Source organism: Meles meles, chromosome 15 (genome assembly GCF_922984935.1).
Source record: "Meles meles chromosome 15, mMelMel3.1 paternal haplotype, whole genome shotgun sequence".
Taxonomy (NCBI): Eukaryota; Metazoa; Chordata; class Mammalia; order Carnivora; family Mustelidae; genus Meles; species Meles meles.
In genome coordinates, this window is record NC_060080.1 from 25,483,264 (window position 1) to 25,508,908 (window position 25,645).

Sequence of the window (25,645 nt, forward strand, 5' to 3'; positions counted from 1 at the left end):
AAAATCTTTTTTTTTAAAGATTTTATTTATTTATTTATTTGACAGATAGAGATCACAAGTAGGGAGAGAGGCAGGCAGAGAGAGAGAGAGGAGGAAGCAGGCTCCCTGCCAAGCAGAGAGCCCAATGCGGGGCTCGATCCCAGGACCCTGGGATCATGACCTGAGCGAAAGGCAGAGGCTTTAACCCACTGAGCCACCCAGGCATCCCCCATTTTTTAAAATCTTAATCTGACATTGATTTACCCACTCAAAATCTATAATGGCACCATGCCGTTTTACAGGGGATTCCCATCTAGTGTTCTTCATATCAAAAAGATACTTTATTTTATATATATATATATATATATATATATGAATATTATCCAGTGATTTAAAAAAAGAGTGAAATCTTGCCATTTGCAACCACATGGATAGAACTAGAATGTATAATGGAAAAGAAAAAAGACAGACAGACAAACCAAGAAATAGACTCTAAACTATACAGAGCAAACTGATGATTACCAGAAGAGGTGGGTAGGGGAGAATGGGTGAAATAGGTGTTGCAGATTAATGAATACACTTACAATGATGAAAAAAATAATGAAATAAAGATTTTAAAAAGGATTTAAAAAGAATGATAAAAGAAGAAGAATAAGCTATGTGAAGTAAGTTTAACAGTTCAAGGAGATATTTAGGGGCTCCCAGGTGGCTCAGTCTGACTCTTGGTTTTGGCTTAGGTCATGATATAAGGGTTGTGGAATCAAGCCCCATGTTGGGTTCTAAACTCAGCAAGAGTCTGCTTGGGATTTTCTCTGCCTCTACCCCTCCCCCAGTTCATGCACACATGTTCTCTCTCTCTCTCTCAAATAAATAGATAAAATCTTTTTAAAAAGTTAAAGGAAATTTTCAAACTTGAAACTTAAGTACATAAAATAATTTAAAGAAAAAAAGAAAAATGCCTTCCCTACCACTCTTCTGGAACTCCCAAACCTCCTCATGCAGCAAAAGACCAATCTCTGGCACAGCAGATGACCCTTAGGACCCTACCTCTATAATGGTCAATGTCCATTGTGAATGGTAGGTCCATGCCTTACTGGCTCCTAAATAACATTTTTAATATCACCTCAATTTCTACTTCCTTTCACTTTCTATATATTCTTTTCCCTTTTTCTACCATCAAATTTTAATGATTTTATTGTTTGCTTCTTTCTATTAGAATTTGCTTTTATGCTGTAAGATTGATTGAATTCATAGTAATTCTTTGTATTTTTATCAAATCTCTTTAACATTATATTTTATATTCTATTTAAATTGCATCTTCTTATTTAAAGAAAAATATATACTTTGGTTCCTCTTCAAATCTGTCTGGTCATTTCTTGATAGTCTCTTTCCTTATTAATATTTTAAAATCCTCTTTAATTTTTTAAAGGTGTTAAACATTCCTCTTTTTTTTATGGTCTACATCTAATGATTTCTATATATGTTGGTCTGGCTTCACATTTTGCTGTTTTCTGACCCTCATTCACTGACTGGTTTTCTAATCTGTTTAGTACTTTGTTCAGGTTCATTGAAACTTAACTGTAGACTGTTATACTCATGATTACATTTTGTTAAAGCTAACAGATAGAGATTGAAATCAGGAAAGGTAATGTGGCTGACCTTATTTACTCAGTCTTCAGTGCTTTCAGATGTCAACTGATAGTACTTGGCCCGAGGCACCCATCATAAATCATATTTCCAGTATAAGCTATCTAGTGCAGCCCAAGGCCACAGGTAAACAAAAACAGGCAGGATATGTCCAACTATTCAGAAGATCAACAAGAAAATAGAAAACTCAAACAACACTATAAGCCAACTACATGTAACATATCTATAGAACATTCCTCTCAACAATATCAGAATATGCATTTTCCCCTGTGTACATAAACTATCTTCTAGAGTAAAACATGTATGTCACAAGATAAGCCTCAAATTTTTAAATTATCCAAAGTATGTTCTCTGACACAATGGCATTACATTAGAAATCAACACAAGACAACATTTGGGACACTGATAAATACTGTGTAGATTAAATAACAAACTTCAAAATACCAAAAAGTCAAGAGAAGACATCACAAGGGAAATTAGGAAATACCTGCAGATGAATAAAAAATTTTAAAAGGCAACATACCAACAGTTATGAGATACAGCTAAGGCAGTGCTCAGAGGGAAATGTGTAACTACAAATACCTGTATTGAAAAAGACTTCAAGTCAGTGTCTAAGTGTCTAGACCCACAGTTTAGCCTTTTAAGCTTGTGAACTCATAGTAGCAGCTTTGCTAGGACAGTATTCTCAAAAGCCTTGTAGGCCTCCTGTGTATGTTGTAGGGTTCCACATCATTAGATAAGTGGGTTCTACAGATCCTTCCTGGATAACCATCTCTACCCCTAATTTCTGCTGGGATAGCTGATCATTTGCATGAATCCCACACTTACTCACTTTAATGTTGACCAGTCATACCCTTGGACTTCTCTTCAGAGCATGCTTTTCCAAAAATAAGCTTCCTAATTTTACCACCCTTTGCAATCTAGATAGGCCAAGAACATTTTGAATCATCAAGTGCTCGTTCCACTTTGTTTAACAAATCCCTCTTCAGTTTATTTCATTCCTCTCACATTTTGCTATAAGCAGCAAGGAAAAATAAGGCTGCACCTTCCTTCACTAAAAATCTCCTTAGTTAAATATCTACATTCACTGTTTATAAGTTCTGATTTCAACCCAAGGGTAGAACACAATTCAGCCAAGTCGTCTGCTGCTTTATAATAAAGACTGCTTTTCCTCCAGCTTCCAGTAACATGCTTCTCATATTCTTCTGAGATGTCACCAGAAGCACCTTAACATTCATATTTCTACTAACATTCTCTTCATGATGATGTATGAACTCCTAAGATGAAAGACACTTTCTCTACCATGCTCTTCACTTTCTTCTGAACTCTCAAAAGAATCACCTTTAATGTTCACATCTTGGTAATCTAGACTTTTTCTATCATGCACCTCAAAACTCTTCTACCTTCTACTAATTACTCAATTTGAAAGACAGCCCCACAGTTTTAGGTATTTGTGAGGTATTTGTTTAGGTATTATTTGCTGCTTCCCTGTGCCAAAATCTGTATTAGTTTCCTGGGGTTCCCAAAACAAATTACCACAAATGTGGTGGCTTAAAACAATATTGAGGGATACCTGGGTGTCTCAGTCTGTTAAGCATCTGCCTTCAGCTCAGGTCATGATCCCTAGGTCCTGGGATTGAGTCCTGCACCAGGCTCCTTGCCTAACAGAGGGCCTGCTTCTCCCTCTGCCTGCTGCTCCCCCTGCTTGTGCTCTCTCCATCTGACAAATAAGTAAATAAAATCTTTAAAAAAAATAGAAGTGAATTCTCTCATGGCTCTCAGTCCAAAGTCTGAGATCAAGCTCTCAGCAACACCGTTTCCTTCTGAAGTCTGAAGAAGACTGTTCCATGCTTCTCTCCAACTCTCTGGTGGCTCTGTCCTTCCTTGACATTCCTTGGCTTGCAGATGCATCACTCCATTCTCTACCCTTATCATCACATGGCTGGCACCATGCTTCCCTGTGTCTTTCCTTTTCTGCTCTCATGAGGACACTCATCACCAGATTTAGGGCCCACCCTAATCCACAGTGATCTCATCTGGAGATCCCCACCTTAGTTACATTTCACAAGGCACTTACTTCAAATAAGGTCAGATTCTGAGGTTCTGGGTGTATCTATCTTTTGGGAGATACTGTTCAGCCACTATATTGTACAACTCTGAAAATACTAAAACCATTATATTCTTCAAGTGGGTGAATGTTATGGTTTCTGAATTATAACTCAATAAAGAAGTTTAAAAGAAAGATATAATAATCAACTAATGAATCATTGAACACTGTGTCAATGACTAGTTATGTACTATACAGTGGCTGAATGAACATAATTTTAAAAAGATTCTCAGTACTTAATGCAATTTGGCACTCTCTATATTTTAATTATTTTTTAGAATATTTAAATTTGATGTTAATATTGGTAAGGTTGGGCTTATGTCTATCATTTTGCTATTTATTTTCTATTTGCCCCAGTTGTTCTTTATTCTGTTTTCCCTCTTTTCCTATTTAGATAGTGAGAGACACCCAAAGAGAGAGAAAGAAGCAGAGACAGATAGAGACAGAGATATTTATTTTGGGGAACAGTCTCACCTGTATATGGAGGAGGCAAGTCTAGAAACCATAGGGCAGACCAGCAGGCTGGAAATTTAAGTAAGAGTTGATGTTACAGTCTTGAGTTGGAAATTCATAGAACAGCCAGCAGGCTAGAAACCCAGACAGAATTTCTGTTAGTTTTGTGGCAGAATTCCTTCTTCTACTGAAAACCCCGGTTTTGCTCCTTATGTCTTCAGTTGATTAGATGAGGCCCTATCCATATAATGAGAATAATCTTTACTTAAGGTCAACTGATTGGAGGGGTGCTGGATGACTTAGTTGGAAGAGCATGTGACTCTTGATGTTGGGGTCCTGAGTTGAGGCCCCATGTTGGGCATACAGATTACTTAAAAATAAACAATTTAAAAATATCCAAAAAATATTTTAAAGTCAACTGGTTGTAAATGTTAATCATATCTACAAAATACCTTTACAGCAACATCTAGACTAGTGTTTTACCAAAAAATGGGCACTATCATCTAGCTAAGCTGACACAAAAAATTAACTGTCACAGATGGAAACAGACTAACCACACTAACAGAAGTTAAAAGAAAGTTGGAATGGCTATGTTAATACTACAAAAAGCAGATTTCAAAGTAAAGAATATTGACATAGATAAAGAAGGACATTTCCTAATGATAGAGATGTCAGTTTTTCAAGAAGGCAAAGCAATCTAAGCATACCTAAGAAGAGAACTTTAAAATATGTTAAGAACTGAAAGAACTGCAAAGAGAAAGAGACAAATTGCAAAGAGAAATACAATTATAGCCAAATATTTCAATACCCAATTCTCAAAAACTGAAAAAACAGGCTGAAAGAAAATCAGTAAAGATATAGAAGATTTGAACAACACTGTCAACCAAATTTAACTGATTGAAATTTATAGAGCACCCACCCAAAACAGCAAAACACATACTATATTAAATTATACACACGTTTACCAAGAAAGACCATGTTTGAGGTCATGAAACTAGTCTCGATATATTTAAAATAACTCAAGTCATACAAAGTTATGTTTTGTGACCATATGGAATTGAAACAGAAATAAGTAACAGAAAGTTATATGGAAAATTCTCAAATATTTGAAAACTAAGAGCCACTTATAGATAACCTGAGAGTCAAATCAAAAAATCAAATAAGTAAACAGAAAGTATTTTGAACTAAATGAAAGTTAAAGCTGAACATAAAAGAATTTGTGAGATACTGCTAACACAGTGCTTGGGGGAATTCATAGCATTAAATGTCTATGTAGAAAAAAAAAAAAACATAAGGTTTATAAATCAATGACCTCAGCATCCATGAAAAGAAAACAGAAAATAAGAGCAAATTAAATGGTCAGAAGTAATGAAGTAATTAAGATCAAAGCAGAAATCAAACAAATAGAAAACAGAACAATAGATAAAATCAACCAAACCAAAACCTGGTTTTTTGAGAAATTCGATAAAATTGATAAGCCTTAGTTACACTAATAAGGAAAAAAAGAAAAAGCATACCAATTGCTAATTACCAAAAAGAAAGATGTAACAACACCACAGAGTCCATAAAATTAAAAGGATTAAAAAATAACTACTATGAACAATTTTATGTCAAAAAAATTTACAGCTTAGGTAAAATGAAAAAGTTCTTTACTTGTCAATTTATGAAAGTTCACTTAAGAAGAAATATATAAACTGATAGCCTTATATCTATTAAGGAAATATAACTTATATTTAAAAACCTACCAACTAAAAATCTCTAGACATAGATGCCTCATGGTAAAATTTTGGAAGAAAGAATGCCAATAACAATTCTACACAAACTTCCAGAAAATTGAAGATGAGAGTATACTTTCCAAAACTCACTCTATGTGGCCTGCATTACCCTAGTACCAAAAGAAGGCATACAGTAAAAGAAAACCACATATCAATATCTCTCATAAATATACATGCAAAAATTCTAAATAAAATTTAGCAATTACACTCCACCAATTAAAAAAAAGTAATGTACCATGACCAAGTGTGTCTCCCCCAGAAAGAAATTGATTCAAAAAATCAACTGAAACAATTCACCATACTAACAAACCTAAAAAAGACAAATTGTATGATCACCTTAACAGACTCAGAAAAAGCTTTTGACATAATGCAATATCCATTCCTGTTAAAAAAAAAAAAAAAAACTTAGCAAAGTAGGATGAAGAAGGAAACTTCCTCACTTCATAAAGAGCATCTACCAAAAAACCTACAGCTGACAACATAGTTAACGGTGAAAACTTGAATGCATTCCCCTAGGTCAGGAACAAGACAAGGACATTTGCTCTCACAACTTTTATGCAACGTGGAACTGGCGTTTCAAACCAGTGGAACCAGGCAACAAAAAGAAAGGCATACAGATTTGAAAGAAAGAAGTAAAACTTTATTTATTTGAGACAGTATAATCATTTATGTAGAAAATCTAATAGAATCCACAAAAAAACTACTAGAACTAATAAATAAATTTAGTAAGGTTGCAGACACAAGATCAATACACACAAAAACTATTTTTTTGCAAAAACTTAAAAATGATACCATCAAAAAATGTGAAGTACTTAGGGATAAATCCAACCAAAAATGTGAAATGTATACTAAAAAATAAAGAACATAGCTGAGAGAAACTAAAGATCCAAATAAATGGAGACATATTCTGTTTCTGAGTTAGACAACAAAATATTGTTAAGATGTAAAAATCTTCCCAAGATTTTTTTTGTACAAATTGATATTTTTGTACAAATTGACAAGCTGATACCAAAATTCATATCAAAATACAAATGACATAGGATATCCAAAGAAACTTTGAGGGGGGAAAAAGAACAAAGTTGGGAAGCTAGCATGGCCTGATTTCAAGGTTTAGTAAAAAACTACAAAAATGGGGGAGGAGCAAGATGGCAGAGGAGTAGAACTAAATATCATCGGGTCCCAGGAGTTCAACTAGATAGTTATCAAACCATTCTGAACACCTACAAACTCAACAGGAGATTGAAGAGAAGAAGAGCAGCAATTCTAGGAACAGAAAAGTGACCACTTTCTAGAAGGTAAGACGTGCAGAGAAGTGAATCCAAAGCGACAGGAAGATAGAACACAAGGGGGGGGCAGCTCCCTGCAAGAGGTGGAGCAGCAGAGCACAAAACCAGAACCTTTAGAAGTCTGCTCCACTGAGGGATGTTACTCCAGAGACCAAGAAGGGGGTAGAGCCCTTGTGGGGACAGTGTGGTCTCAGGACCTCGGGGTCACAGAAAGCTCGGGGGTGTATGAGTATAGCAGAGCTGCCAGGTATCGGAGCAGGGAAGCCGGCTACAGAGACAGAGCTGAGGAGTGTGCTCTCAGCTTGGGGTTACCTTAAAACATGATCTACAGCACAGCTGGGCCAGTGCTCTTAGAGCAGGGACCCCACAAGTGGCAGATCCAGAGAGACCCCCTTCCTTCCAGGAGCATGAGGCAGGAATCTGCTATGTTTGGAGACTCCAAATGAGGCTGAGCACCAGAGACAGAAATGCTCTGTCACAGGCCAGTGAGCTTGGAGTGTGGCCAGAGACCAGGGAGATGGGAGAGATTGACTGCGTTTCTCTGAGGGTGCACTGAGGAGTGCAGCCCTGAGAACTTGTCTCCTCCGGGCCAGAGATTGGGAGGCCACCATCTTCATTCCCATCCTCCAAAGCTGTAAGGAAAGTGTTCAGGGAACAAAAGTTCCCGAGAACCCAAGCAGATTGCTTAGGCTGGCCCCTGGCAAGGGCAGTGAGACTCTGCCTCGGGCAAAGACATTTGAGCATCATGACAAAAGGCCCTCCCCCAGAAGATTAGCAAGAACATCCAGCCAAGACCTAGTTCACTGATCAAGAAGAGGAGCGGAATTCCAGAGGAGGGGAAAGCAAAGCATGGAATTCATGGCTTTTTCCCCATGATTCTTTAGTCTTGCAAAATAAATTAAATTTTTAAAATTTTATTTCTTCTTATTCTATTTCTTTTAATTTTTCCTCTTTCTTATTTGAACCTTTTTAAAATATTTTATCTTATCAATACCTTTTTAAAAAAGATTTTTTAACTTTCATTATTATAGTCATATTCTATCCCTTCATTTTATTTAAGCTTATTTTTTGTATACATATAGGGTTTTTTTCTTTTAAAATTTTGGGATACAGTTTCTTCTAACAGATCAAAATATGCCCTAAATCTAGCGCATGGCTTGTTCTAGTCTGCAGGCTGATCATTCTTTCCTCTTTTTCTTTTCTTTATTCAACCAATTTCCTATTCTATCAATTCCTTTTGTGTGTGTGTGTATGTGTGTGTGTGTGTGTGTGTGTGTGTGTGTCTGTTTCTTTCTTTAAAATTTTGGGAGGCAGTTTCTTCTAACAGACCAAATTACACTGAAGATCAAGTGTGTGGCTCTGTTCTATTCATCATCCCAGGAGGGAGGGAATATATATAAGAAATAAATAAGAAAATAAGAAAAATATATTTCTTCTCTCCCCCTCCCCCATTTCACTGTTTCAGGTCTCTTCTGATTTGGTTAGTGTATATTTTTCTGGGGCCATTGCTACCCTTTTAGTATTTTGTTCCCTCATTCATCTATTCTTAACTGGATAAAATGACAAGGCAGAAAAACTCACCCCCCCAAAAAAAGAATGAGAGGCGGTATTAATGGCTAGGGACCTAATACAGACTTTAGTAAGATGTCAGAACTAGACTTCAGAATGACAATTATCAAGGTGGTGGCTGGGCTCAAAAAAAGCATGGAAGGTATTAGTGAATCCCTTTCTGGAGAAATTAAAAAAACTAAAATCCAACCGAGGTGGAATCAAAAAAGCTACTAATGAGGTACAATAAAAAATGGAGGCTCTTACTGTTAGGATAAAAGAGGTAGAAGAGAGAATTAGTGATATAGAAGACCAAATGATGGAGAATAAAGGAGCTGAGAAAAAGGGAGACAAACAACTACTGGAGAACTAGGAGAGAATCTGAGAGATAAGTGATATCATCAGATGAAACAATATTAGAATAATTGGGATTCCAGAAGAAGAAGAAAGAGATAGAGGGGCAGAAGGTATATTGGAGCAAATTATAGCAGAGAACTTCCCTAATTTGGCAAAGGGAACAAGCATCAAAATCCAGGAGGCACAGAGAACAACTTCAAAAATCAATAAAAAGGGCGCCTGGGTGGCTCAGTGGGTTAAGCCTCTGCCTTCAGCTCAGGTCATGATCTCAGGGTCCTGGGATTGAGTCCTGCATCAGGTTCTTTGCTCAGCAGAGAGCCTACATCTCCCCTCCCCCTTCTCTACTTGTTATTTCTCTCTGTGTGTGTCAAATAAATAAATAAAATATTTTTTAAAAAATCAATAAAAGTAGGTCAACACCCCATCATCTAATAGTAAAACTTACAGGTCTCAGTGAGAAAGAGAAAATCCTGAAGCAGCTTGGGACAAGAGGTCTGTAACATACAATGATAGATATTCAATTGGCAGCAGACTTATCCACAGAGACCAGGCAGGCCAGAAAGAACTGGCATGATATATTCAGAACACTAAACAAGAAAAATATGCAGCCAAGAATACTATACCCAGCTAGGCTGTCATTGAAAATAAAAGGAGAGATAAAAAAGCTTCCAGGACAAACAAAAACTGAAAGAATTTGTAAACACTAAATCAGCCCTACAGAAAATATTGAAAGGGTTCCTCTAAGCAAAGAAAGAGACTAAAAGACCAAAAAGGAACAGAGACAATATACAGTAACAGTCACCTTACAGGAAATACAATGGCACTAACTTCATATCTTTCAGTAGTTACACTGAATGAAAATGGGCTAAATACCCCAATCAAAAGACACAGGGTATTAGGATGGATAGAAAAACAAGACCCATCAATATGCTATCTGCAAGAAACTCATTTTAGAGCCAAAGACACCTCCAGATTTTGAGTGAGGGGGTGGAAAACAATTTACCATCCTAATGGACATCAAAAGAAACCTGAGGTGGCAATCCTTCTATCAGATCAATTAGATTTTAAGCCAAGGACTATAATAAGAGATGAGGAGAACACTATATCATATTTAAAGGGTCTGTTCAATGGGAAGATCTAATAATTTTAAATATCTATGCCCCTAACAGGGGAGCAGCCAATTATAACACCAATTAATAACAAAATCAAAGAAACACATTGACAATAATACAATAGTAGTTGGGGACTTTAACACTCCACTCACTGAAATGGACAGATCATCCAAGCAAAAGATCAACAAGGAAATAAAGGCCTTAAATGACACACTGGATCAGACGGACATCACAGATCTATTCAGAACATTCCATCCCAAAGAAACAGAATACACATTCTTCTCTAGTGCACATGAAATATTCTTCAGAATAGATCACATCCTGGATCACAAATCAGATTTCAACCAGTACCAAAAGATCAGGATTATTCCCTGCATATTTTCAGACCACAATGCTTGGAAACTAGAACTCAACCACAAGAGGAGAGATCACAACCAACATCAAATAAATACAAACAATTATAAGAACATATTATGAGCAACCATATACACCATCAAATTTGACATCTGGAAGAAATGGATGCATTCCTAGAGACATGTAAACTACCAAAACTGAACCAGGAAGAAATAGAAAACTGAACAGATCCATAACCGGTAAGGAGATTGAAGCATTCATCAAAAATCTCCCAACAGGGCACCTGGGTGGCTCAGTGGGTTAAAGCCTCTGCCTTCAGCTCAGGTCATGATCCCAGCTCCTGGGATCGAGCCCCGAATTGGGCTCTCTGCTCAGCAGGGAGCCTGCTTCCTCCTCCTCTCTCTCTGTCTGCCTCTCTGCCTACGTGTGATCTCTGCCAAATAAATAAATAAAATCTTTAAAAAAAAAATCTCCCAACAAACAGGAGCCCAGTGCCAAGAGTTACCAGTGGAATTCTACCAAAGCTTTAAAGAATTAATACTTATTCTCAAATGTTTAAAAAAGAATTTAAAAAGAAGAAAGAAGAAACTATTCCAAAAAATAGAAATGGAAGGAAAACTTCCAAACTCATTTTATGAGGCCAGCATTACATTGATCCCAAAACCAGACAAAGACTCCATCAAAAAGAATACAGACCAATATCGTTGATGAGCATAGGTGCGAAAATTCTCACCAAAATACTAGCCAATAGGATCCAACAGTACATTCAAAGGATTATTCACCACAACCAAGTGGGATTTATTCCAGGGCTGCAAGGTTAGTTCAACATCCACAAATCAATCAATGTGACACAATACATTAATAAAAGAAGGAACAAGAACCATAGGATACTCTCAATAGATGCTGAAAAAAAGCATTTGACAAAGTACAGCATCTTTTCTTGATCAAAACCTTCAAAGTGTAGGGATAGAGGGTACATACCTCAATATCATCAAAGCCATCTATGAAAAACCCAAAGCGAATATCATTCTCAATGGGGAAAACTGAGAGCTTTTCTCCTAAGGTCAGGAAGATGGCATGGATGTCCATTATCACCACTGCTATTCAACATAGTACTAGAAGTCCTAGCCTCAGCAGTCAGACAACAAAAAGAAATTAAAGGCATCCAAATTGGCAAAGAAATCAAACTATCAGGCGCCTGGGTGGCTCAGTGGATTAAGCCACCGCCTTCGGCTCAGGTCATGATCTCAGGGTCCTGGGATCAAGTCCCACATCCATCGGGCTCTCTGCTCCACGGGGAGCCTGCTTCCTCCTCTCTCTCTGCCTGCCTCTCTGCCTACTTGTGATCTCTCTCTCTGTCAAATAAATAAATAAAATCTTAAAAAAAAAAAGAAATCAAACTATCACTCTTTGCAGATGATATGATACTATATGTGCAAAACCCAAAAGACTCCACTCCAAAACTGTTAGAACTTGTACAGGAATTCAGTAATGTGTCAGGATATAAAATCAATGCACAGAAATCAATTGCATTTCTATATACCAACAGGAAGACAGAAGAGAAATTAAGGAGTCGATCCCATTTATAATTGCACTCAAAACCGTAAGATACCTAGGAATAAACCTAACCAAAGAGGCAAAGAATCTGTACTCAGAAAACTATAAACTACTCATGAAAGAAATTGAGGAAGACACAAAGAAATGGAAAAATGTTCCATGCTCTTGGATTGGAAGAACAAATATTGTGACAATGTCTACACTACATAAGCAACTGACACATTTAATGCAACCCCTAAAAAAATCCCATCCATTTCTTTCAAAGAAATGGAACAAATAATCTTAAAATTTATATGGAACGAGAGAAGACCCTGAATAGCCAGAGGAATATTGAAAAAGAAAGCCAAAGTTGGTGGCATCACAATTCCGGACTTCAAGCTCTATTACAAAGCTGTCATCCTCAAGACAGCATGGTACTGGCACAAAAACAGACACATAGATCAATGGAACAGAATAGAGAGCCCAGAAATAGACCCTCAACTCTATGGTCAACTAATCTTCAACAAAGCAGGAAAGAATGTCCAATGGAAAAAAGACAGCCTCTTCAACAAATGGTGTTGGGAAAATTGGACAGCCACATGCAGAAAAATGAAACTGGACCATTTCCTTACACCACACACAAAAATAGACTCAAAATGGATGAAGAACCTCAATGTGAGAAAGGAATCCATCCAAATCCTTGAGGAGAACAGAGGCAGCAACCTCTTCAACCTCCGCCGCAGCAACATCTTCCTAGGAACATCGGCAAAGGCAAGGGAAGCAAGGGCAACAATGAACTATTGGGACTTCATCAAGATCAAAAGCTTTAGCACAGCAAAGGAAACAGTTAACAAAACCAAAAGACAACTGACAGAATGGGAAAAGATATTTGCAAATGACATGTCAGATAAAGGGCTAATATCCAAAATCTATAAAGAGCTTAGCAAACTCAACACACAAAGAACAAATAATCCAATCAAGAAATGGGCAGAGGACATGAACAGACATTTCTGCAAAGAAGACATCCAGATGGCCAACAGATGCATGAAAAAAATGCTCCACCTCACTCGGCATCAGGGAAATACAAATCAAAACCACAATGAGATACCATCTCACACCAGTCAGAATGGCTAAAATTAACAATTCAGAAAATGACAGATGCTGGCAAGGATGCGGAGAAAGGGGAACCCTCCTCCACTGTTGGTGGGAATGCAAGCTGGTGCAACCACTCAGGAAAACAGCATGGAGGTTCCTCAAAAAGTTGAAAATAGAGCTACCTTACAACCCAGCAATTGCACTACTGGGTATTTACCCTAAAGATACAAACGTAGTGATTCGAAGGGGCACGTGCACCCGAATATTTATAGCAGCAATGTCCACAATAGCGAAACTACGGAAAGAACCTAGATGTCCATCAACAGATGAATGGATAAAGAAGATGTGGTATATATGTATACAATGGACTACTATGCAGCCATCAAAAGAAATGAAATCTTGCCATTTGCGACGTGGATGGACTAGAGGGTATTACGCTTAGCGAAATAAGTCAATCAGAGAAAGACAACTATCATATGATCTCCCTGATATGAGGAAGTGGAGATGCCACATGGGGGGTTTGAGGGGTAGGAAAAGAATAAATGAAACAAGATGGGATCGGGAGGGAGACAAACCATAAGAGACTCTTAATGTCACAAAACAAACTGAGGGGGGCTGGGGGGAGGGAAGAAGGTAGAGGGTGGTGGGGTAATGGACATTGGGGAGGATATGTCCTATGGTGAGTGCTGTGAAGTGTGTAAACCTGACGATTCACAGACCTGTACCCCTGGGGCTAATAATACATTATATGTTTATGGAAAAAATTAAAAAATTTAAAAAATTAAAATTGTACTGCCACTATGGAAAACAGTATGGAAGTTCCTCAAACACTTAAAAATATAATTACATTATCCAGCAATTCCATTTCTGGGCATATACCCAGAAGAATTGAAAACAGGGTCTCAAATATCTGTACATTCTTATTCATGGTAGCATTATTCACAATAGCTAAAATGTGGAAGAAACCCAAATGTGTGAAGAGAGATGGATAAACAAAATGTGATATATACATAAATTGGAATATTATTCAACCTTTAAAAAGAAGGAAATTCTGGTATATGCTACAACATGGATGAAACTTGAGGACCTTATTCTGAGTGAAATAAGCCAGTCACAAAAAAGACCAATACTGCATAATTCTACCTACATGAGGTGCTTAGAGTAGTCAAAATCATAGAGACAAGAAGTAGAAAGGTGGTTGTTAGGGGCTGGGAAGAGAAAGGATAGGGAGTTACTGTGTAATGGGTATAGGGTTTCAGTGTTAGAAGATGAAAAGAATTTTACATGGAGATGGATGGTAGTGATGACTGCACACCATTATGCACATATTTAGTACCATGGAACTATACACTTAGTATCTGGAACTCTGAAGACTTCCTGCATCTAAATGTCTTTTTCTTTCTCCAGATTAAGGAAGTTTTCAGTCATTATATTATTTCAGCTATTTTTCTTTCTTTTTTAAGGATTTTATTTATTTATTAGAGAGAGAGAGAGAGAGCACGAGCAGGGGGGAGGGGCAGAGGAATAAGCAAAGACTTCCTGCTGAGCAGGGAGCCCAACATGGGGCTGGATCCCAGGATCCCAAGATCATGACCTAAACCAAAGGCAGATGCTTAACCAACTGAGCCACCCAAGTGCCATTTGCTTCTTTGAATAAGCTTTCTGATCCTTTCTCTGTCCCTTCTCCTATAATGCATAACACTGGTAATTTGATAGTGTTCAATAATCACCTATGCTATCCTCACTCTTTTTCATCTTTTTTTTTTTCTTTTTATTCTTCTGACTGGATGAATTCCACTGTCCTGTCATTGAGCTCACTGATTCATTCTTCCACTTGATCTAGTTTGCTGTTGTACACTGCTAATGAATTTTTCTGTTTATTTGTATTCTCTACCTCCATGATTTCTATTTGTATTTTTTAATATTTTCTATCTCCTTTTTTAAATTCTCACTTTGTTGACACATTGTTTTCCTGACCTCCCAGTGAGTATCTTTAAGACTATTGTTTTGAACTCTCCATCAGAACCACTTATCTCCATCCCATTAAGGCATATTTCTGGACATTTATCTTGTTCTTTTGTTTGAAACACATTCAACTGTTTCTTCATTTTCCTTGACTTTCTGTGCTGGTTTCTGCATATTATATAAAACAGCCACCTCTTCCAGTCCTGATGGAGTGGTCTCATGCAGGAGATGAGCCTTATCCTTGAACCTTGCTCCAGTTCTTGGTTGTCTCATCAGTCTTAGTGATTGTCCAAGCAGCATTCTTATTTTTAGTGGCATCTAGTAGTTGAGTGTGTGCCAAAACCTGTGTTCCAAAAGGTAAGATCACAGTCAGTGACTGGATGCAGCCTGATTAGGAGCTGGACCCTCAGGCAGCAGCCGAGAAAGTATGTAGTTAGGACCCTCCGGGGAGAAACTGGAAAATGAGCATTTTTGCTGGCTCCCTCTGTGCTGTAACTTGGTGTATAGCTGCATGGAGGGTGCTCTTGTACCTGTTAAAAACTCTTTGTTTGCTACAATCCTGTAAGACTCCTGAATGCAAGCCTCATTGACTATTAGAGTCAAGCAATCTGGGGACCTGACCCTTGGATGACTGCCACAAAAGCCGAAGACCCAGATGTGTTTATAAACTCCTTCCAAGAAGATACTGGCAACTAGGTTTTATTATTGGAGTGAAATTAAGGGAGAAAGCATGAGAGGTGTCTACCAGCTTCCCAGGTTTTAGGAAGATTACAAACATCCCCTGATGCCTGCTAAATTAGAAACCTAAAACTCAGGCAGCGTCTTTTAAAGTATGCAGATAAACTTCTAGAGGGAGAAGATAAGAGAGATGATCCCTGGCTTTCCCAGTCTCTAGGGAGGATTATAGCCACTCCCTCATGGCTACTAAATTAGAAACCTGGTCCTCCAGTGTCAGCTTTTAAATTATGCAGATAAACCTCTTTCCAGGAAGAGTAGGAGATGGGCAATTGTGCTGGCTCTCTCTACTGTGAGCCCTAAGGGGATAGACACAGCAAGTGCTTGTGTGCTCATGAGGAATTGCTTCTTGGGCTGCCTGGATGAAGCAGTCTTGGAAATCTGACTCGGTTGCAGTTTAGGTCATGATCTCAGGGTCACAGTCTCAGGGTCATGAGATTGAGCCTGTGTCGGATCTGTGCTCAGCACAGAATTTGCTTAGGTTTCTCTCTCCCTCCCACTGCCCCTCCCCACTGTGCACTCTCTCTCTCTCTCTCTCTCAAATAAATAAATAATCTTAAAAAAAAAGAATTGCTTCTTTATTTGCTATAGTCTTGGATCCTCATGGACACAAACCTTGTTGGCTTGTAGATATAGGTGTTTTAGGAGTCTGTTCCTCTGGCAGAAGGAATCTCTAGTTGGGGAAATAGATGTGGGATTCAGACCTCTTGCTGCACAGGGTGAAGATAGGAGTTGGAGTTCCAGACCAACTGTATGGCACTGTGTTGAGGTGAGGTTTATAGCAAGAGTATGTCTTGGCCTTTCCTACTTATTTAGATGTGGTATTTTCTCATTTGTTGAATGTGTAGGAGCTGGCCATCTAGTGTTCGGATTTCTTTCACAGGGAATTGCTCCATGTCTATCTGTACCTTTGGGGTGTGTGCGTGGAAGAAGGGAGCTCAGAACCCCCCTGTGTTGCCATCTTGGCCAACTCTACAGAACCTGCTGACATACTATTCTTGTAATCTGTCCTCTCTCACTTCCTTAGTCTCATCTACTTCCACCCCCTCACTAAATCTCCAGCCATACTGGCTTTACCCACACCAAGCATTTAGAATGAAAAGAGCTACTGCGCCAGGAGGGAAACTCTGAGAAAGATTAACAAGTAAGGATTGTGCCCTGGGGAGTAGGCCTACCACCATTGGGTCTGCCTGCAGATCTTGAAGCAGTCTTATGATCCAACTCTAGTCCTACTCACCTACAATCCAGGGGCAGTCCTGCCAGACTAGGCACCCAGCAAGAGGTGTGCCCACCTGTGCCTACAGAGACAAACCCACAAACCTCAGTCACAGCTGTAGCCTCCCTGTGACTCTGTCCCAGCCCCCTCAGCTGCAGTCCAAGCCAGTCCTTTCCCCCTACGCAAGGACATGCCCAGAGATATGTCAGGAGACCTCCCAAGGATCCAGAGGGAGCCACACACTAGATTGCTAGTCATAATTAGAAAGGCATTCTCCACCAAATTCATAATTTCTTCATTTTATTTGCATTTATTTGGCTTCAATTTTAACAGCTAAATCTTTGACTTGGCATATACCCTCCTGTAATCCATATTTTGTATTTTTCTAGATGGTTCAAGTCTTCCCAATACTATTTGTATAGCTGAGATCCCCACCCCCTCCCCCACCCAGTGATTTGAGATGATCACCGTATGACCTACTAAAATCCTGTATGTATATGAGTTAATTTCTGGGCATGCTATTCTGTTCTATTGGTTCATTTGCTTCTTCAAACACATTATCATACTTTTTAAATTGTTGTTACTTTATGCGTTAATATCTGATCAGGATAGTCCATCCCCAGCACGTTTCCTTACCAGAATAATTTCCTGGCTGCTCTCTTTTGTTTCATTTGTCATATGAACTTTAGAATAAACATCATCACTTCAGGTTGGGGAGGAAGGGGGAGGAAGTACTGGCATTTTTATTGGGATCATGTAAAATGTATAATTTACCCTGGAGAAAACTGTCAACTTTATGAAAGTATTTTCTAAGACCACATAAATTGTTTGCATTTGTTCAAATCTTCTATATTTTTCAGAAGAGTTTTAAGGCCTTCTTCATGTGTGTCTTGCCAAATTTGTAGGTATTTTATCTTTTTGATTGCTATTCCAAGTGAGGTCTTATCTTCTAACTGGTTGATATATTTTGATATTGATATAGATAGATTGCTACTGATTTCCGTGTATTGATTTTGTATGTAACTATCTTTGAATTCTCTTATTGCTTGACAAAGCTTTTCAACTGATTTTCTTACCATTTCAAAGCATACCATCATACCTACAAATGATAGTTTTATCTCTTCCTTTATAATTTGTATGTCTCTCTAATTTCTTTGCTTTCCCAATTATATTGGCTAATACTTTCAGCATATTGTGTAATACAGTGGTAGTAATAGACAGTGTTCCTGATTTTAGCAGAAATGCTAAAATGCACAATGCTGATATTTAAACTGAGATTAGTTTATTATATCAATAAAATTTCCACTACTCCCATAATATTCCAAATTGATACTTTTGCATATGAATATCTAATTTCCCTAATACCATTCGTTGAAAGACTATTATTTCCCCCCATCAAATTGTCTTGGCCCTTTTATCAAAAGACAATTGACCATAAGTTTAGGGTTTACTTCTGGACTCTAAATTCTATTCCATTGATCTTCATGCCATACTGTTTTGTTATAGTTTTGAAACTGCAAGTCAGTCCTACAATTGAGTTGTTCTTCTCAAAACTGTTTTGGCTATTCTAGACTCCTTGCATTTCCATATGAATTTTAGGATCAGTTGCCATTTTCTGGATTTTGCTGTAGATTGCATTGAATTGGTAGTTCAAAGTTAGGGAGTACTGCCATTGTAACATGTTATATTAAGTGTTCCAATCTATGAGCATAGGATGTCTATTCATTTAGATATTCTTTCATTTCTTTCAACCATGTTTGTGGCTTTCAGTATACAAGTCTTACCCATCTTCAGTTTAAATTATTCCTATTTTATTCTTTTTTGTATTATTGTATCATTTTTAAACTTCATCTTTAGATTGGTTTTTGATAATGTATGGAAATGCAATTGATTTTTTATATTGCTCTTATATCCTATAACCTTGCAGTTGATTATTATTTGTAATTGATCTTTAGTGGGTTCTTGAGATTTTCTTTTTTTTTTCTTTTTAATTTTTTTATAAACATATAATGTATTTTTATCCCAAGGGGTACAGGTCTGTGAATTGCCAGGTTTACACACTTCACAGCACTCACCATAGCACATACCCTCCCCAATGTCCATAACCCTACCCCCCTCTCCCGACCCCCCTGACCCCCAGCAACCCTCAGTTTGTTTTGTGAGATTAAGAGTCACTTATGGTTTGTCTCCCTCCCGATTCCATCTTGTTTCATTTATTCTTTTCCTACCCCTCAAACCCCCCATGTGGCATCTCCACTTCCTGATATCAGGGAGATCATATGATAGTTGTCTTTCTCTGATTGACTTAATTCACTAAGCATGATACCCTCTAGTTCCATCCACATCGTCGCAAAAGGCAAGATTTCATTTCTTTTGATGGCTGCATAGTAGTCCATTGTGTATATATACCATCTCTTCTTTATCCATTCATCTGTTGATGGACATCTAGGTTCTTTCCATAGTTTGGCTATTGTAGACATTGCTGCTATAAACATTCTGGTGCAGGTGCCCCTTCAGATCACTACATTTGTATCTTTAGGGTAAATACCCAGTAGTGCAATTGCTGCGTCGTAAGGTAGCTCTATTTTCAACTTTTTGAGGAACCTCCATGCTGTTTTCCTGAGTGGTTGCACCAGCTTGCATTCCCACCAACAGTGTAGGAGGGTTCTCCTTTCTCCGCATCCTCGCCAGCATCTGTCATTTTCTGAATTGTTAATTTTAGCCATTCTGACTGGTGTGAGATGGTATCTCATTGTGGTTTTGATTTGTATTTCCCTGATGCCGAGTGAGGTGGAGCATTTTTTTCATGCATCTGTTGGCCATCTGGATGTTTTCTTTGCAGAAATGTCTGTTCATGTCCTCTGCCCATTTCTTGATTGGACTATTTGTTCTTTGGGTGTTGAGTTTGCTAAGTTCTTTATAGATTTTGGACACTAGCCCTTTATCTGACATGTCATTTGCAAATATCTTTTCCCATTCTGTCAGTTGTCTTTTGGTTTTGTTAACTGTTTCCTTTGCTGTGCAAAAGCTTTTCATCTTGATGAAATCCCAATAGTTCATTTTTGCCCTTGCTTCCCTTGGGTTCTTGAGATTTTCTATACACAAGATCATGACATTTGTGAATATCATTTTACTTCTTCCTTTCTAGTCTGGATGTCTTTTATTTCTTTTTCTTGCCTAATTGCCTGTTATAGATTGAATATTCACATCACTCAAAAATTCATATGTTGAAATCCTAGCATTCAGAAATACACATATGAATAATGAAAAGCTCACCCATGTCCCCTTCCCCAAATTATGTGACATTCAACATTACATGGAAAATCTTAGGCTCAATGTGAGTGTTCAAATTGAATTGAAAAGCAACTTGTTCAAAATGGTAGAATCTTTGAGGTAAAATCTTTCAAGAGGTGATTAGGTCATGAGGATGGAGCCCTCATTATTTAGATTAGTGTCTTTATAAAAGAAGCCTGAGAGGGGTCCCTTTCCCCTTCTGCCATGTGAGAACAAAGGGGAAAAAAAAAACCTGTCCACCAGGGAGTGACATGTTAACAGACACCAGACTGCTGGCACCTTGATCTTGACCTTAGCCTCCTTAACAATAAGAAATAAATTTGTTGTTTATAAGCCACCTAGTTTATGATAGTCTATAATTATAGCTTGAATGGACTATGACATTGTCCCTTGCAAATGTATGTAGACTATTGAATAGAGGTAGCTAGAATGACCTCTTTGTCTTATCTCTGATCTTATGAAGGAAAACAATCACACCTTCACCATTAAGTATATTAGCTGTAAGTTCCTATAGATGCTTTTGATGAGGTTGAGGAAGTTCCCTTCTATTTATCTTATTCTCTTCTAGTCTTTTTATTCTGAGAGGGACTTGACTTTGTCAGATGATTTTCTGTGTCTATTGAAATAATTGTGTTATTTTGAAATATGGTATATTACATTGATTGATTTTTAAATGTTAAACTACTCTTGTATAACTCTGATATATTGATAGAATTTGCTAGTGTTTTGTTGAGAATGACTTTTGTAACTGCATTCATAAGAGATTGCCCTATAGTCTTCTATTCTTTTAATGTCTTTGTTTTTGGTATTAGAGTAAAACTGACCTCAGATGATGGCTGAAGTATTCCCTCCTCTTCTACTTTATGGAATAGTTTATAAATTGAATTCTAGCTTGTCTGATATTAAGATGAGAACACCCATTTTGCTTATATTTGAGTTGTCTGGTATACTTCTGCCCATTCTTTTATTTCTAACCATTTTGAAACATGTTATCTTAGAAGTGTGTCTTCTAAGAATATAACTGGGTATTGTTTTGTAATCCCCCAAAAACATTTTTTTTTTGCTAATGGTTAAGCAAACATTTAGAACCATTTTGAAAAAGTCACTTTTCAAGTCCATTTGAGCATTCACATTGGGCATAAGATTTTCAATATAATGTTGAATGCCACATAATTTGGGGAAAGAGGACAGAGGTAGGCTCTTCATTATTCATATGTGCATTTCTTCCATGAAACTTATTATATCATAAATATGAAGGTAAATCCACTAAAGACTGAGGCTGAAGAAACTTGGAGTTGAAAAAGCTGTTGAGCTAAGTAGGAACAAAATAGGGGAAAAGGAGGAGTGGGACATTTATATTTTGGGGCAATCTTCCTGTGTCTCAGATACTTCACCTCCCTGACTCAATGTTCCAAACAATGTTCCCAAGTAGTTTTTTTCATCCCTTTTTTTTCCCAAATAAGAAAACTAAGGTTGGAATCATTTTCTGACACTCAGTGTGATTGTCAATATCAGCATCTTCTGGGAGCTTGTTAGAAATGCAGAACCTCAGGCTTCACCCTAGACCTACTGAATAGAAGCTGCATTTTCACAAAAACCTCAGGTGATTTGTTAGGTGTATTAGATTTTAAGATTCACTAGTGATTTTTCCAAATCCAAAATACATAAGTAAGAGAAACTGACTCCAATGCCTGTGCTACTTGCTTGGCAGCTGCAAGAGAATCAAGTCACTTGCCAGTCACAGATTAAGCTCAGCTACCGCTGCGTGGAGGAGTTCATGTCATAGTATCAGACATCAATTCTGTCATCTATTCAAGAGTTCATTACCACCACAAAAACTGACACTGTATCTCAGAATAAGTAAGGTGCTGTGAACACCTAGAACAACAAATACATTCTAAGGTAATAAAAGTAAGCCATATTGAACACCACTTGAAGTTTAAAAACCACCTTAAGCCTCAAATCCTTTGTTATGCAAGATTTATATTGGTTGCTATGAGATCTAAGCTTATTTCTGAGTGATGCTCACAGCTTTGTACCCACTGCATGTCCATACGTGCTTCTACATCCATTCAGATTGGAAAAATAACCCTAGTGTATGAATCATGGGACGTAAATGTGGATAACAAAGGAAAGTCTTTTGTGGAATGCTGCAGTAACTCTTCTAGACTTGGGCCTGGCCCCTTTTTTTTTTTTTTTTTAATGTCCAGCGTTTATAATACGAGGGCCAGAGCTCTCTCCCCACCTCAAGTTTATAAGTTTTCTATTGGCTTGTGAGGCCAATAGGGATACTTCTTCTTGTCTAATTTGGTTTCTGGGAAGGCTTCATTCAGGTCCTCAATGGTCATCTGATCAAACGGAGTTATGTTCCTTAGCTTCTCCAGCTGTTTTTCGTATTCCACAATCCTGGCCTTTGAGACAGACAAAAACTCAGCACAACTTTTCACATCTTCTTTTTCTTCAGCGTCCACCTGAACAGTGTATTTATCCTCTGGCACAGGAATCTTCAGGGCACTGAACTTCTTCTCAAAGTCATCTACCAAGCCAGTCTTCGCCACATTGGCCTTGTAGTAAGCCCAGTCGATAGTAGGGGGTTTTTCAGGGAGAGTAGCCAACTTGGAGGTAAGTGTCTCATTCCAAGATTTCAGGGAGTTAGCAATGGCCTTCTGGTTTCGGAGTATGATCTCCCCAAAAGCTACCCAGTCAATGGTTTTTAGAGCAAGTTTTTGCCCAGCCATCTTGAGATCCTTCACCGACCCTGGCCGCCCAGAGTCCACAGCAGCCAGGAACGGAGGGCCTAGCCCTTTGAATGTGAACGAAAGTTAAATTCAGTTCACACCAAGTTCAAATTCTGAATCAAAGTTCAATTCTTACAAAATCCAAAACTGTCCTTCTTTTTACCCTGTTTCTCCTTGTTGATTTTATTTTTCAATTTTGGAGGAAATGTTGTTCATATTTATTTTAGTTTTGCTAGGGAAAAAAATGTTGATGTGCTTTTTGATCTAGCTCCGGTGCTGAGATAGGCCAGCTTGTTCTGCTCTGAGGGCTTAAAAGAGCCTTTTAAAGAATAAAAGCATAATATAGTTCAGGATCATAACTGTTCCCAATGAGACATTCTAAAACTTGAGAAGACTGGATCATCTACCTCAGAGAACATTGCATACTGTACTCTACTTGCTTCCTTTGGAATTTTAGAGCTGAGAACCACTTCAGAATAAGGTTTATAGATAATTAATGCAGCTCCACTCATTTAGTTGTAAAACTCATCTCAATTTTTGGTTAATTCTCTCAGTAAAATGTAGTTGTTTTTGGAGCAGCACTTTTACGAGGACACACTGTACTCACCGATGCTATGGTCCTTTTCATCTTTTCCCAGCTGGCAAACTCTCTTTAATGACATCCCAGGGTTGAGATAGAGCAAGAGATCGCATCTTGGGATCAACAAGGCAAATAAATCCTTTAAACTAGTATGTGCCCCAGGCCAGGATGCCTTTTCCAGGGTGACAGTATGGTGAGCAGGGTGGAAAAGCAGGTAAATAATAGACAAACTACTTTGCAGCTCCAAAATACGACCGTATCTGGGTTCCAATATTATTGTCACCAACTAAGCTGCTTCACACAAGTCCTAATATTTGTTTAAGCCTCAAATTTCTCATCTATAAAATGGGACCAATCCCATGTATTTTGTAGGATGTCTGAGAGAAGTAAGTGAGTTAATGATTTGAAAGCATGGCGCATGTAACAAATGGGAATTATGACTGTAAGCCCATTTAAATCCCTCCTGGGAGAGAAAGCCTGAGGTTTAAGGACAAAATAAAAACTGAGAGCCAGAACAGAGTACCTTTGGAATAAGATTTCTTTCCATCAGTGCTGAAGCCATGGACCACTCCATGTCCCGAAAGAGTGTAGGACATCTGGAAGAGTAGAGGAGAAGACTAACTGCTGCAGAGAAGAAGCCTGCCTGAACCAAGGCTGTGTTGTCTCTGGGGCAGTTCAGAAGAATTTGGGAATACCAACTCCACGCTCCCATGCAGTGTGCCACCTCACCTCCTACTTTCTCAGCTTCAGTGACTCTGGTTTGACCAGAGCACTGAGGCCACAGCCTGGTGGAAACATGGCCAAAGACAGACGACAACAGGGGGAAAAAGCCAGATAAGTCACTTTCCTAGCTAACCCAACCCATACCTGTACCTCAAAAGGAGAGAACCTTCCTCAGCCATACCCCAAGAGGGTACAGAAGCAGAAACAGCAAAGAAGGTGAAGATTGAATTGGTTTACACACTGTAGCCAACTTTCTGCCCTAAGCTGTCGGGCTCGGTTAGTCCCTGAGAAAAAGGGGAAGGAACTAAATGGTCATTTTGGGATAATCAGGCCAGGCACTCTGTTTTTGACCCCTTCTTTCCTCACCACATCTCTGTAGGTGTGCAGGTCCCTCTGAAGGAGAAGCAGAGGCTCAGAGAGATGGTCAATCTGTCCAAAGTCACACAGCTCATCAGTCAGAAGAGAGGTCTCTCTGTCATCTAACAAACCAGCCAGCATTGAATGCTGGGTTATTTGGCATATAGGGTCTTTTTATTTTTGTGAATTTGGGTTTCTGTTTGTTTGGTCAGTTGATTAATTTTTCTCTGGTTCTTGTTTCCCCCTGAACACTATTTAGTCACAGGTATGAAATTCAACCCACTTCTTTCTAAAGACTTTGAGTGACAAACTTCAGTTGGAACTTAATATTAAATCCTCCCTGGAAAATCTGGAGATTTCATAATCATTTATTATTGTAGGAAATCTAAAGAATATAAGAAAGCAGAAATTCTAACCCTGTAAGGTTCTTTTCCACAATGCCTGTTGTTTCTCTAAAATGATTGACTAATTTCTCCTAGAACACAGTGTTTTTGGAAGTTATTATCAGACCTTCTCAGGCAGGAGCAGCACAAAAGGCTGAAAGGCATCTCAAGAGGTGTGCAGCCAGGACACCCATTTAAAGACCTCATATACATTTTTATATAATTTATGGGGTTTTTCCTATCCTTGTTCTATGACATTAAAAATGGTTCACCCACTTGATGCCAGGCAGCAGGGGATAAATTACTATGCCTCTCTAAAAGCACTTAGCATTTCATGTGGCCTGACTTATGAAAACAGAAGATTCTGGTGCCAAGGAAATATTGTTTGCTTTGTTGAGCTAGCTA

The 25,645-nt window shown here is 38.2% G+C and overlaps 1 protein-coding gene across 1 annotated transcript; it reads right to left on the bottom strand.

Moving 5' to 3' along the window:
- Positions 1 to 22,655: 22,655 nt before the first annotated feature.
- Positions 22,656 to 23,240, bottom strand: LOC123926012 (ATP synthase subunit d, mitochondrial-like). Its single transcript, XM_045979700.1, has one exon. The coding sequence runs from the start codon at positions 23,195 to 23,197 to the stop codon at positions 22,712 to 22,714; it is 486 nt and encodes a 161-aa protein (XP_045835656.1). The 5' UTR covers positions 23,198 to 23,240; the 3' UTR covers positions 22,656 to 22,711.
- Positions 23,241 to 25,645: the final 2,405 nt, after the last annotated feature.